Source organism: Peromyscus leucopus, chromosome 20, assembly GCF_004664715.2.
Source record: "Peromyscus leucopus breed LL Stock chromosome 20, UCI_PerLeu_2.1, whole genome shotgun sequence".
In the NCBI taxonomy this organism is placed as follows: domain Eukaryota; kingdom Metazoa; phylum Chordata; class Mammalia; order Rodentia; family Cricetidae; genus Peromyscus; species Peromyscus leucopus.
This window is the reverse complement of record NC_051080.1, coordinates 61,818,535-61,831,866: the sequence shown is the minus strand read 5'-3', so window position 1 is coordinate 61,831,866 and position 13,332 is coordinate 61,818,535. Positions and strand designations below refer to the sequence as shown.

General features: G+C 41.0%; 1 protein-coding gene across 1 annotated transcript in view; it reads right to left on the bottom strand.

Annotated features, from left to right (window-relative positions):
* Positions 1-13,332, bottom strand: part of LOC114694833 (MDM2 binding protein) — a 75,080-nt gene that overhangs the window by 17,510 nt on the left and 44,238 nt on the right. Inside the window, exons 15-16 of the mRNA XM_028871906.2 lie at positions 8,333-8,450; positions 4,474-4,629 (exon numbers count right to left, since the gene is read on the bottom strand). Of these exons, the coding sequence (XP_028727739.1) occupies positions 4,474-4,629; positions 8,333-8,450 (274 nt within the window). The remainder of the gene's footprint in view (positions 1-4,473; positions 4,630-8,332; positions 8,451-13,332) is intronic.

Genomic DNA, 13,332 nt, shown 5'->3' with positions numbered 1-13,332 from the left:
TCTCCATCAGACAGGTCTGTAAGCAAGCCTGGGTGGCATTTTCTTGCGTGATGACTGATGTGGGGAGGGGGTTCTCATCTTCTTGCTTCCCCCCGCCCTGTGGGTCACAGACAGTATAAGAAAGCAGGTTGAGCAATCCATGGGGGACAAGTCAGTAAGGAAAACTCCTTCATGGTTTCTGCCTCAGTTCCTGCCTTGAGTTCCTGCCCTGAGTGCCTTCATGATGGACTATGATACAAAAGTATAAACCAGATAAACCCTTTCATCTCCAAGTTGGTTTCAGTCAGTAATTTATGACAGTAATTAGAAACCCTAACTATGACATAAAACATCAAAGTTAAGAGAGCTGAATATGGGGGTGTGAGGACCACCATAGGTTTGAGTCTAGCCTGGGTTATGTGTGAGTTCAAAGCCAGTCTGGGATACAGAATGAAATCCTGCTAGGTGGGAGGAGTTACCAAAAAACCTAAGAAGGAAATGCAACAGGCTAGGTCTGTGCCCTTTGCCCCATTTGTTTTCTGTGCCTCAATTTTAAAAATTACAATGGCACTCACTGAACAAAATTTTTATGAGCATGAGTAAGTCAAGAAAAGAAAATGATTTGCAATGTGTAGGTGGAAGTTTCTCTCCCACCTGCCAAATATCCAGTAGCTGCTTCCCAAATAATTGACTCTGAGGCTTAATATTACTTATAAATGCTTAGCTGGTAGGTAGCTCAGGCGTATTACTGACTAGCTCTTACACTTAAATTAACCCATGATTCTTATCTATGTTTGGCCATGTGACTTGGTAACTTTTCTCAGTGTCAAATTCTCATCTTGCTTCCTCTGCTTCTGGCTGGTGACTCCTTGACTCCGCCCTTCCTCTTCCCAGCACTCTTAGTTTGGTCACCCTGCCTACTCTTCCTGCCTGGCTACTGGCCAATCAGCATTTTATTAAACCAATTCAAGTGACAAATCTTTACAGTGTACAAGACGACTATTCCATAGCAGTAACGTAAATTCTGGAAGCAACATTATTCCTAAACTGTATCACCCCAACCCTTGGTGAAATGAATTTGTGTTCAGTTGTTCACTTAAAATATCTTGACAGAGGAATAAAGTCAACTTGAATCTTTGGTAACAAAGAAAGTATTTACTTTAACTGTAACTCAGAAGGTGTGGCCAGCCTGCCACTGATGCTAAGGATCAGCGACTTTACAAGGCTCAGAAAGTCCAGCACCTAAGTGATGAATTCGGTTCTCCTGAAGTATTTTTCAATCAGCAGGCCTTTAGAACTAATCTTATGTTGAGCTTTCATAAAATATGAATGCTTGAGCCCTTCCACACTTAAACCTGGAGTCTGGAGAAGAGAGAGGCTACTGCCACCAGATTAAGATCACTGGTTATCCTGACACGTGCCTCCCTTCCCTGATGAGTTACTGGTCAGTGGACTTAGTCACAGTCCTGACACTCAGATCTAGTTACATGGAAATGAAGAACATCTGCAGCATGGTGGGTCTTTACACAGTGCAGTGCAGAGTGAAGCAGGCTCGAATGCAGAGCTTGAAACAGTGGCACTAACAGCAAGGCAGGTCAGTCCAGAGAACCAGACGGTGCATCTGCTCTCACACCTCACCCACTCCTGACCTAGAAAAGAGCTGCACTTCTGCCACCACGGATTACGTTCAGAACTACATCATCACGTTAAAATGTCAAACACGTGCCAATTAATGAGTCCAAAAAAAAAAAAACCCTCATCTGCTAATACCTCTATTTAAGGTGTTCCACAAAAAGCATCATTAGTAAATTGCAATGACCCCATTATTTTGATGAGAGACCCTTCAAATGAATAATTTGTAAAACAGGACTCTTAAGTATTCAGCATCTTATTCTTCTTTTCATCATTTCTTATTTTAACCCTTCCCAGTGCATTATCTTTACTTAGTATCACTCGTCTCAGTTTTTCTAAAAGAAATGCAACAAACGTGTTTTGTTAAATGTCCATATTCCCTTGGCATACTGCGAGAAGCAAGGCTCACCTTTAATGTAACACAGCAACTGGGTGATGCCTTGCACAGGTAAGAAAGAGCAGCCAGGTCAGCTCAGCTTTCAACGTTCATGTTAAGTCAGAGGCTCTCAAGCGTCCTAACGCTGCGACCCTTTAGTACACTTCTTCAAGTCGTGCTGACCCTCCGCCACAACATTCTTTTCCTTGCTACTTCATAACTGTAATTATGCTACTGTTATGGATCGTAATGTAAATATCTGTGTTTTCCAATGGTCTTAGATGACCCCTGTGAAAGGGTCGTTTGACCCTCAAAGGGGTCATGACCCACAGGTTGAGAACCACTATGTTAAGTGAAGACAGAGTGATAATGAAGCCCTTCTTTCCTAATGTCAAAGAACCACCCAGTTTCCTAAGAGCTGGGCCAAGTGGCATATGCCTGTAGTCTCGGCTTTTGGGAGGCAGAGGCAGAAGGACTGCAAGTTCAAGGTCAAGTTGGACCATATTGTGAGTTTGTGCTCAGCCTAAGTTACATAGTAAAGCAATGTCAAAATGAAAACACATCTTTTCTAAGTGCATCCCATGCACATTTCTCAGTGAATTTTAAATTAACAGCATCTCCCTCACATTGCAACTTGCCGGCCGCCGCTGCAGTCAAAGGGCACCGCCAAGGTAAGCAAACAGAGCTGTCTCAGCACACACATCTACCACTGAGGCTAATTACCCGAAAGGACTGTTCACCCCACCAGCAAGAGTAAAGACCATTACCCAAATTCTTTGGTCATATTATGCAAGCTTTATTCTATCAGACAGGGCTATCTCCCTAAATCGGGGTTTGAGAAAACAGCTCTGAACACAGGAGGCAGTGGGGTTTACATAGTCCAAAAATCTGCAAGGCTAGGGGGCTTCCAAGGGCATTTGGTCACACAGAACCTTGGCAGAACATTCCAAAATTATTTGACAGAACATCTTATCTTATCAGGAATGTATCCAATTCTAGAAAATGGGTCAAGACCTGTTCAAACCCAAGTTTTACAGAAAACAGGAATGAACGTACTTTGACCTTGTAATAGGATGGCTTCTCATCTTAAAATGGAGTCAGGCTGGTTCACCAAGGACCACAGTGTGATTAACCAGAGATGAGCGACTGTGTGAGGCTTTGCTTCCAGAGTTCCCACTAAAAGGGGTTGTCAACCTCTCAAAGCCATGGGAAGGTAAATGATTCCGAAGTTATGCAAGGTTTATGTCACTAGGAGCATTAAGTCACATGACCCAGTCATTAGCCCCCCTGCTGCCAGTGATGCTTTGCTCTTTGTCCCCAACAACATACACAAAAGACGACAATTCCCCGACTCTATTTCTGGAATAACTTGAACCACTTCCAAAATCTACCTTTAAGATAAACATTTATCATAGTCCAATTCAAAACTAACTTGGTGAAAGTGATCGAAGTGAGATACAGCCTTTATGGTCCTTTAGAAGGTTTTAAAATGATGGATTAACAATGAAAAAAGAATTTCTGGAATAAGCAAATTACGAAATCTTCACAAGAAACTGATGCTACAATTTTATTTACCCTGCAGTCGATGACTGCAGCAGCAGCAGCAGCGTTAACTAGCAGCTTAGTGGGCACGTCTCCAAAGTCAATTCAGTGTACATTACTTATGCAGATGCTCAGTTCATACTTGGTAATGTCGTACTTTCAAAACGATCTTTTTTTTTTCACCTCTTTCAGGAGGAAGGTCATGATTTTTGCCATTAATAGTCATAACTGACAATCATCATGTCAAGTGGTGGCAAAATCAAAACTAGACAGTAGTGCAGAAGAGAAAAACTTAAACATACGTGTTTGCAAATCAAAACCTATCTTTTTTACAGTGAATTTCCAGGCCTGTGAGACAGCTTGGCCAGTAAGTCTCTGGCAAAGCCACTCTACACCATCTGATCTAGACGCTTGGGACTCACGCAAAGGTGGCAGAGGAGGACGCCAAAAAGTTGTCTTCTGACCTGCATATCTCCACGGGGCATACCTGTGACTCTGACCTGCACATCCCCACCGGGGCACACCTGTGACCCCCCCCAACACACACACACACACACACACACACACACACACACACACACACACACACACACACACTATACACACTCAGAATAAGGATAAATGAAACAAAAGTAAAAAAAAATGAAATGTATTTCCTTCTGCACACACAGAGTCGAAGCCCTTGCCCCGACTTCTATGGGAGAAGTACTGAGTTACTGAATTCCCTTCATCATCATCGTTTTCTTCAGATTCAGGGTCACAGAACAGAAGGACATTTGGTGAAATGTAGAAGTGAGGCGGTGGGAGGCTGGTGATAAACAGTGCAGGCAAACCCGTGACTTCTGCCTCAGCTCGGAGCATCAATTAATGCCGGGGGAAAACATACAGTGCTACTTTTAAATGACTGTTAGAAATTAGTTGCAAGTTACAGGTTTGTAACTCACCCTCTTTGAATCTGTAATGGCTGCAGATCTCCAACTGGTAATCCATCCGAGGTGAAATATTTCAGTAGTTCTTTAGCATCCAATAATGGGATGGAGTCCCGGGGACCCTCTTTATGGCCCAGCAACCGCTCAGACGACCGAGGCAATGAGGCAGCTCTGGGAAAACAATTTGTATGGTTTTATTAAAGGTGCATTCAAATCCACCACAGCCAGGAAGTGATGATGAGAGCAAAATCCATTACAAATACAAAAAGGAAAGTCAAGAACTTCACATCGACAGAAGACTAATTACAGACTCTTTCGTTGTGAGCTGTACTTTAAATAATCTGTAGGTCACACTGAAACTTGAGGCTTCTGTTTTAGCCATTCTACAGAACCTATCATGATTATGTTCCTTATTAAATACAACCTATTAACAATTCAGTAGTGCAAAGTTACCAAGTCTATAAAGTTTAAATTTAAACTGAAAACCCACAATATAAATTTCGGAGACCAAGAACTGAACGTTCCAATTTTCTCTAAATTTAAAAGATTACTTAAAGCACGGCCATGAAATGAGACTGTAATGGAAATTCTCTCCAAGGCCTCCTCGAGTCATGCTTACAATATCATGAATACACACTGAATTATTATTACATCTGAAATACATGCAGGACTTTGCATTTTCGAAATGATTTTACCTACAATATACTCTTAATCTTCACAAATTTCCTTGAAAAACCGGAATGGGTCTTATATCAAAACAAAGTAACACCTAGTAAGTACTTTATAAAATGCAATCAGCACACCATGCCTAAAAACCACCATTATTCCTATTTTTCAGCTAAAGACTGCAACAGACCATCAGTTACACGGCGGACGACAGTAACATGGAGAATACGTTAGCTCAAAACTAGACTGACTCCAGCTAGGAGCCACCTCCGCCTCTGTCACTACCATAAACCCGAAAATTACAAGCCGGTCACCAGCTAACTAACCAATAAATAAATCCACAACCGGATCAAAATACTTTCATCTCAAGAAACAGGAAACACTTCATTGGGTTCTGAAACGCTCACTGCTCTGCTGCCATAGCATAAATAAAAATCACTATGTCAACATGAGTTTAATCAATCAACTTCATAGCAATTTAAAATGTTAACTTCTGTACATTCATTTATTTAGTGTGTGTGTGTGTGTGCGTGTGCGTGTGCGTGTGTGTGTGTGCATGCATGTGTGCATGTGCGTGTGTGTATATAAGTCCAAGGACAACCAGTGGGCATGAGTTCTCTCCTCCACCAAGTGGGGATTAAATTCATTTCCTCAGGCTAAGCAACAAATACCTTTCTTTCCCCCTGAGCCATTGTTTCGGCTCCAACTTGGTTATATTTTACTTATTACTCAAATTCAACATTTTTATGAAGAATTCCATGATTAAAATACTGGCATTGAGTTTTAGACCTGTGTTTCTCCACACTAAGGATCATCACACGCTGGCAGGTCCATTTCCCCTCTGTAGCCCTATTGTAGAAATCTAATAAGAATAGTCTAGGAAGAAAACACATGAACATTTCCTCAATTTCATACTCTGGGTGGGCAGGAACTGCATTGTGAGTTTAATTTAATTTCTATGTAGCTTCTTTAATAGTATCTTACAACGTTTCTTAATCAGTCCTAATCACAATCACATTACAGGCTAGATGCAATGGGAAATGTATAATTTGCATTTATATAGAATCCAAACACAAGGCTATCGAAAGAGCTTTTAAAAGCCCCGTCTGTGATGAATTGCACCACCCAGATACGTCTTAGGTTAAAGAATAACCCTGACAACTAAGCTTTCAACTTTCTGCATGCATTTTGTCACAACATTTTCACGACTTTAAAATAAAACTAGGGTTTTTATTCCCACTCTGATGTGGTGGCAAATGTCACGACACAGGTTGGTGAGAGAATCTAAGACCGAATTCTCGTGCCTTCTGACTTTCACCATAGAATGATTCTCTAGTTAAATCTGTTTTAACATCACAAAATTCTAAAAACATGCAACGCATCTTTTGCTCTCACACAGGGATTTGATGTGGTCTTCCTACCGAAACACCTGCAGTCCTTACTAACCACTTACTTTATAAATACCACTGTCATACAGTAACCAGGGCTCACTCTGGTTTGTGAGCCCACAGTCACGGCTCACAGTGACTGTACAGGTCTGACTCCCGGCGGAAGCATGGATGTGAGGGTAGAAGGAAATACAGAAACACGTTTTATGGAAGCCCTAACATCGCCCTTACTGTTTAGAGAAGCAATGAACACCGAGCTGGAGTGTTTATAAAGGACTCGGGAAGAAAGACGACATTGACTCAGCCCTTGAGTGTCTGACATGCTCCTGGTTCAAGACACACTAAGCGTACACATTAAACTCTCCGATCAAACTGAAATCACAATGCAGAAGTACCCAAGAATAAACCCACAACAGGGTTAGGAACAAGAAGAATAAAACAGAGGGGCACAGAGGTCAGAGACTTTCAAGAGAAGGTAGGCCACAGCAAGCACCTCAGAGTCAACCAGGGCGAAACCTCATGAAGAGACTATGTCTGTTTCCCTTTCCAGGAAGCCACAGACTTGGGGTCAGAGTGGCAATGGGCACAAATCAAGAGTGATAAAGGACCCCAATACAAATACTACCTGCTTATAGCCCCCTACCCCCCAACCCCACTCTCCACCCTCACTCCCCACCCCATGCCACCCACCCGTTCTAAAGACACAGGAGCCATGACACTGTTTACATGTCTGGGTACTTGGTTTCTTTTGATTATCTCTCCATTAAAAGCAGCTCACAGAGAAAACAGGCATTGGCGATCTCCCTCGTAGGCCCCTAGTGCCCAACAACTGGTATTTAATCAATACTGTGGACAGTATGAGAAAAGGTTACAGAGGGTTATAAAATGACATCATCAGAAGCGCTGCACACTGAAAGAGAAATGTCAGAGAGCTTGTACTCCACAACCCAGTGATCACACACTGGGTGCCTACTATGCGCCAAAGCCAAAGACCACAGGTAACAGTCTGCTGGACACCTACTTCTGTCTGCGAGAGGACCTACTCACTATGTGGACAAACATGGATGAAAACCAGAACTGTTTCAAGTGACTCCACTTCATTTTACACGCCCCCGTATGGTCAACCTTATATATTCACCTGTGTGTGTGCTGGTGAACTTTTTGTTAACTTTGCCCAGGCTAGACTCATGTGGGAAGACAAGGCCCCACCTGAAAAGCTCCCTCCATCAAACTGGCCTGCAGGTAAACCTGTGGGTCATTTTCTTGATTGATGATTGATGTGAGAAGGCCCAGCCCACTCTGGGCAGGTGGTGCTGGGTTATATAAGAAAGCAAGCTGAGCCAGCAAGGGAAGCACACGATGGGAAGGCCTCTGTTTCAGTTCTCGACTCCAGGTTCCTGCTGCGTGAGTTCCTGCTGCGTGAGTTCCTGCTTTGACTTCCCTCAGTGATGACTGTGTTTGGGATATGTAAGCCAAATAAACACTTTCTTCCCCAAGTTGTTTTTGGCCAGTGTTTTATCACAGCAATAAAAAAAGTAAACTAAGTGTGTATGCTGATGGAAGATGTCTGTAAAGCTAGACACATGGTATTCACCAGTGACGCACACGTGGAAGGTACCAAGATGAGGAACAGGAAGATGATGAAAAAAAAGATCTTACCCTTTTAATCAATATGCTACTCTACTGATTAGCTACTTATGAAAAAAGGCATCTATTTTTCTTTTACAATGAGATTATAAGCTACTGAAACATTAAATTAAAATATTAAGAGTATTCATTTGAAAATACCGAACATGCATTTTTACAAACTCAAATATTACCTCATTTTTTGTTTAGCTTTTTCAAAAGTTTCTAAATTCTGAAGAACGTGTCTTTCCGGCCATTCCAGAGGGTTGGTTTTCATTAGACTCGAAGAACAAGGTTCAACTGTACTGGTATCTAAAGACAGCAAAACATACATCAGCACTGGAAAAAAACTAACATAATGAATGTGCTATGTCAAAATAAAGTTCACTCTGGGTGTGGTGATACCCACCTTTAATCTTAGATTTGGGGAAGGTAAGGAGGAAAATCACAACTTGAGGCCAGCTTAGGCTTTATACTGAGTTCAAGACCAACCTGGGCTAAGTAATGAGACTGTCTCAGAAAAAACAAACAAAAAAATAGTGATAGATGTATACACAAAGTGTGTGTGTGTGTGTGTGTGTGTGTGTGTGTGTGTATGTAAAGGCTAAGGTCTCAATTGAGGCATAATTAAAGACCTGACTAATGACTTGAACTGTGTAAAATGTCACTGAGAAGATTATTGGAAGTGAAAGTATCTTCTTCAGATAAAATCTATGATTTATTAATGATAAAGTGCAATGAGTCTATCTACTAAGGCTCACACGGAACAAAAGCACACGTTAGCTATTCCTAATGAAAGTGGGTCAAAAGGAAGCCGCTCTACAGCAGACACACAATGATGCTGTGACTTCCATACCAGGAACAAAATCATAAGTAAAATCTCTTTCAAAAAGGACTACCCCAGTCTCAGACTACAATAAATGACTAATATAGGCTTATAACATTCTCAAAGTTACTCCTGAAGTAATTCTCACTTATCTGTTAATCAGAGATGCCCTCTAGTCACTAAAATTCAGTATCACGTGGCTCTAACAACAGCACAGGTGAGGACCATCTTGCTGGTTACTGTACTGCAGTGAGTTACACTGAGTCTGCGCTGAACACTGGCACTCAACAAAACCTAGAGGGTCAGCTTCCATTCTCAAAAGAAAGGTTAGCTTCAACAAACATTGCAAAATTACTAACTGTACTAACTGATTTTAATTTTAAACTTACCTTGTTTTAAGGATAACTTTAGACTACTATACAGCATTCTAACAAATGGCTCAAAATAGCTGGATGTTCACTGCTTAAGTTACAGCTGACAGAATACCTGTTCTGTTTCTAAAGTATAATAAAAATGGGAGCAACCATCTCTTATTTTCTCTTTTCTTACTAAGCTATTTAACCTTGAATATTCCAAAGTATCTTCTAATACCTACATTTGGATGTCATCAAAACACACCATTTCCCATTTCTTATTAACAGTGGTGAAATCCATTTGATAGGGTAATGAGCTTTATAGCGAGGCAATGTACTTCTTAATGGAGACATGGCTTTGTAATAAAAACATACAGAAAATAATCAATACCAGTTCTGCACCACCGCACACTCTGAAGTTTGTAAGAGGATTCAAGTTATCTTTAAAAAACAAACAACAAATTGTCCTTGCCTATTACAATAAAGTTAATTATTAACTGAGTAGATAACATATAAATATGATGACATAGTCTAATATTTAAGAAAAGTGAACAAATATTAACGAATGTCAGGACTTTGGGGTAATAACTAAACATAATTCTTACAGTAAAATAAAATACAATGTTTTGTTTATTTGCTTCTCTGGATATTACACCATGCCCCAAAACAAAATGTAACAAAAGGCTCCCTGAGAGATCAAGAAAATTATTCTTTGTAATACCATTTTGCAAGAAAAGGAAATAGAAACAGAACCAATACAGTTAGGAAAACAAGGAAAGTGACCTTCACATCACAAATTCCAGCAAACAGAGAGGTAGTAATGTCAGTATGTATGGCTAATGAGGATAAGCCATTACAATCTTACAGACCAAAGTAAGAATAAATCACAATAAAAAAGTGACATTATCATTGGTATAATCTATTTCATAAAACAACATACTACTAAATGTTTGAAATAATAAAAGGGATCACAGTCTACCTAACAAACTCATTTACACAGCCTTGCTATGTGCCCAGAAGTGCCAGGTGGACCCTCCATGTGTCTAACACCAGGCACCACATCCACTGAAAAGTCTTCAGCGACTTCAGCAAAGAGCCACTAAAAGGGCTACATTATGGCATTTTCTACATCGTGACCGGTCACTCTGTTACACTTGCTAGAGTTTCCACAAAAGCAGAAGCAGAACAAACCACCCTACATTGCTAATACGTACAACTGTGCCAGGATATGAAACTGATTGGCCTTACTGGTTTTACATGCAGTTCAATTACACGTAGATGTATGTATTCAAATCAGTGCCACAAAAATGTTAAGAGTCACAACTATATCTGTAGGAGTCAGACTCCAATGTGCAGTCTGTCAATTTTCAGTTCAGGTTCTAAAAGTCTTCATTTGTTTAGTGACTAATTTGGGGAGATCCTCCTCCTATAATCTTATATCCTCCCACATCCTGTATCCTCCAGGCTCCATGCCAGGCCCTGCAGATGTGGAGACAGCATGTAAGTGTGCCCTGTACCTTCAAACATGGGGTACAGAGGAGACAAATATCAGTAACAATCAGATAGATCACACACCATTTAAATCTATGCCACATAAAATGAGAAAAACTGAAGAGAACCAGTATGGCGGAAACAGTTTAAACTTGCCAAGGCCCAGGAAAGCCTTGGAGAAAGCGACAACTAAACATCCATAAAGTAGCTATAGGTAAGAGCTGAGAGAAAAGGACTCTAGACCAAGGACATGTGTGTGTAAAGCCATGGAGGAAAAGAGTGGGACATGCCCCAGGACTAAGCTGACCGTTGTAACAAGGAAACAGAAATGTGGTACTTGAAAAACCAGACCGAGCACAAGGCCAAGTGTCTGTTGTGGAATAGTTCTTTACACTGTGTGAAGATGTGTCACCGTGATTGATTTAATAAAGAGTTCAATGGTCAATAGCTAGGCAGGAAGAGGTTAAGGTGGAACTTCTGGGGACAGAGAGGACTCTGGGAAGAAGAAAGGCAGAGTTGCCAGCCATACACAGAGAGGAAACAAGAGGTGCAAGATGGAAGAGAGGTAAAACCACGTGTCAGAATGTAGATTAATATAAAGGGATTAATTTAAGTTGTAAGAGCTAGTGGAACCTGCCTGAGCTAATGGCCTGGCTTTTATAGTTACTAAGCAGTCTCCATGTCATTATTTGTGAGCTGGCAGCCAACAAAAAAGCAAACTACAGGTGTCAACTAAGGTTTGTATAAGTCACAGTGAGGATGACACAGTCTGTGCAAATGGAAGGAAAACACATGGTTTGAGCAAAAGATAATGGCCGCAGAGGTAGAGCAAACACATCTCCAGCTCAGTGCTAAGAGCTAGACTTGCTTGCCCAGGTCACCTCAAGATGCATCTTCCATCACTCAGCTCCCTCTTACCTCCCATGCAAACCCTCTGGGAAGGCAAACCTCTCTCCTAACTTCATACTCCATGGCTAGTATATTGGTCACTTTTTCCTTGCAAAATCCTATTTCCCTTCTCCTTCCATATGCTAAGCACCACTCAAAACCCTCCAAGTCCCTGGGCTTCTAGTGAGGCTCTGTAACTATTCCACACTAGTTGAAGTCGTGTCTTCTACATGTATGACAATTTACTCAGCCAAAATATGCAGTCACTTTGTTACACTTAATTTAACAAATAATTTATCCTCACAGCCATCTATCCTATGGTGGTGGTTTGAATGAGAATCGTTCCTGTCGGCGCACATGCTGGAATGCTTGGTCCTCAGATGGTGGAACTGTTTGAGAAGGAACAGGAGGTGTGGCCTTGTTGGAGGAGGTGTGTCACTGGGGTGGGCTTTGAGATTCGCAAAGTACCATTGTCCCATTCCCAATGTACCATTCTCTGCCTCCTGCTTGTGGACTGAGATATAAACTATCAGATGTTCCCGCTGCCACGCCTTTCCTCCACATTATGGACTCTAACCCTCTGAAAAGCAACTAATACAGTCACCCTTGATTTAAAGAGAAGGAAAGGGAGATCACAAAATGTGCCCACACGTAACACAGCAGGTTTCAGAGCCAACATTCAGCCTTGCTACCCTTGTTCCAGAGCACATGCTGTAACCAGGAAGCAGGTTAATCCTCAAAAAAATCCCAGATAGTGGGCCAAATTGTTACTGCTATTTTAAACATAAGGAAACCCAAATGTGGAGTTAAGTAATTTGTCCAAAGACATTGTGATGGTTGGTCTTCATTGTCCACTCTACTGTTTTCCCACACTGCTTTACAAACAATGTAATCTGGTTGAGAGCCAACAGCGACCACGATGTTCATTTCTTTGTGTGAATATCCACAGGATCATAGAAAAGGCACTCAAATCAACAGCCCTGCTAAGTCGATTCTGTGATTATTTTTCTTTAGCCTATACAATATAGATAGTTCCCATAAAATAAAAGCAAATATGGGGGGCAGGAGAAGAGGACGGAGGGGGAACAGGGGTTGGTATGTAAAAGGAAGGAAAAAAATTTTAATAAAAAAATTACAGAAAAAAATAAAGGCAAATATTTGTCCTGTTTCAAATTGTGTTAAAAGAATCTCAAATGTGTTCTTGCTAGATGCCTGAAAGCCTCCCTTTATTCAAATTCACCACTTCTTCCAACTCCAGAAAAGAGCAGAAGCTCAGTTAATGGAGCAATGATTCCATAGCCCCCTGGGAAGTATGATGACTTCTGGACCCCAGTGAGCAGCAGCTGTGAAGTTAAGTACCACATGGTTCTGCCTGTACACAATTCATTGTACACAGGTTACTTCCTGCAATTTTTGAAACCTACCCATTCTAGCAGCTTAGGAAGATAAGAAGACCATAGCGTGCTTAAAAACAGTTAAACTGAACATGCTTGATGAAAGATATTAGCAAAATGTCTGTCACATTTAAGTAAGTAGAGTTCAGATATGCACTGTGTTAAATATATATATATATATATATATATATATATATATATATATATATATATATCTCATTCTTTAAATGTATGAAATGTAT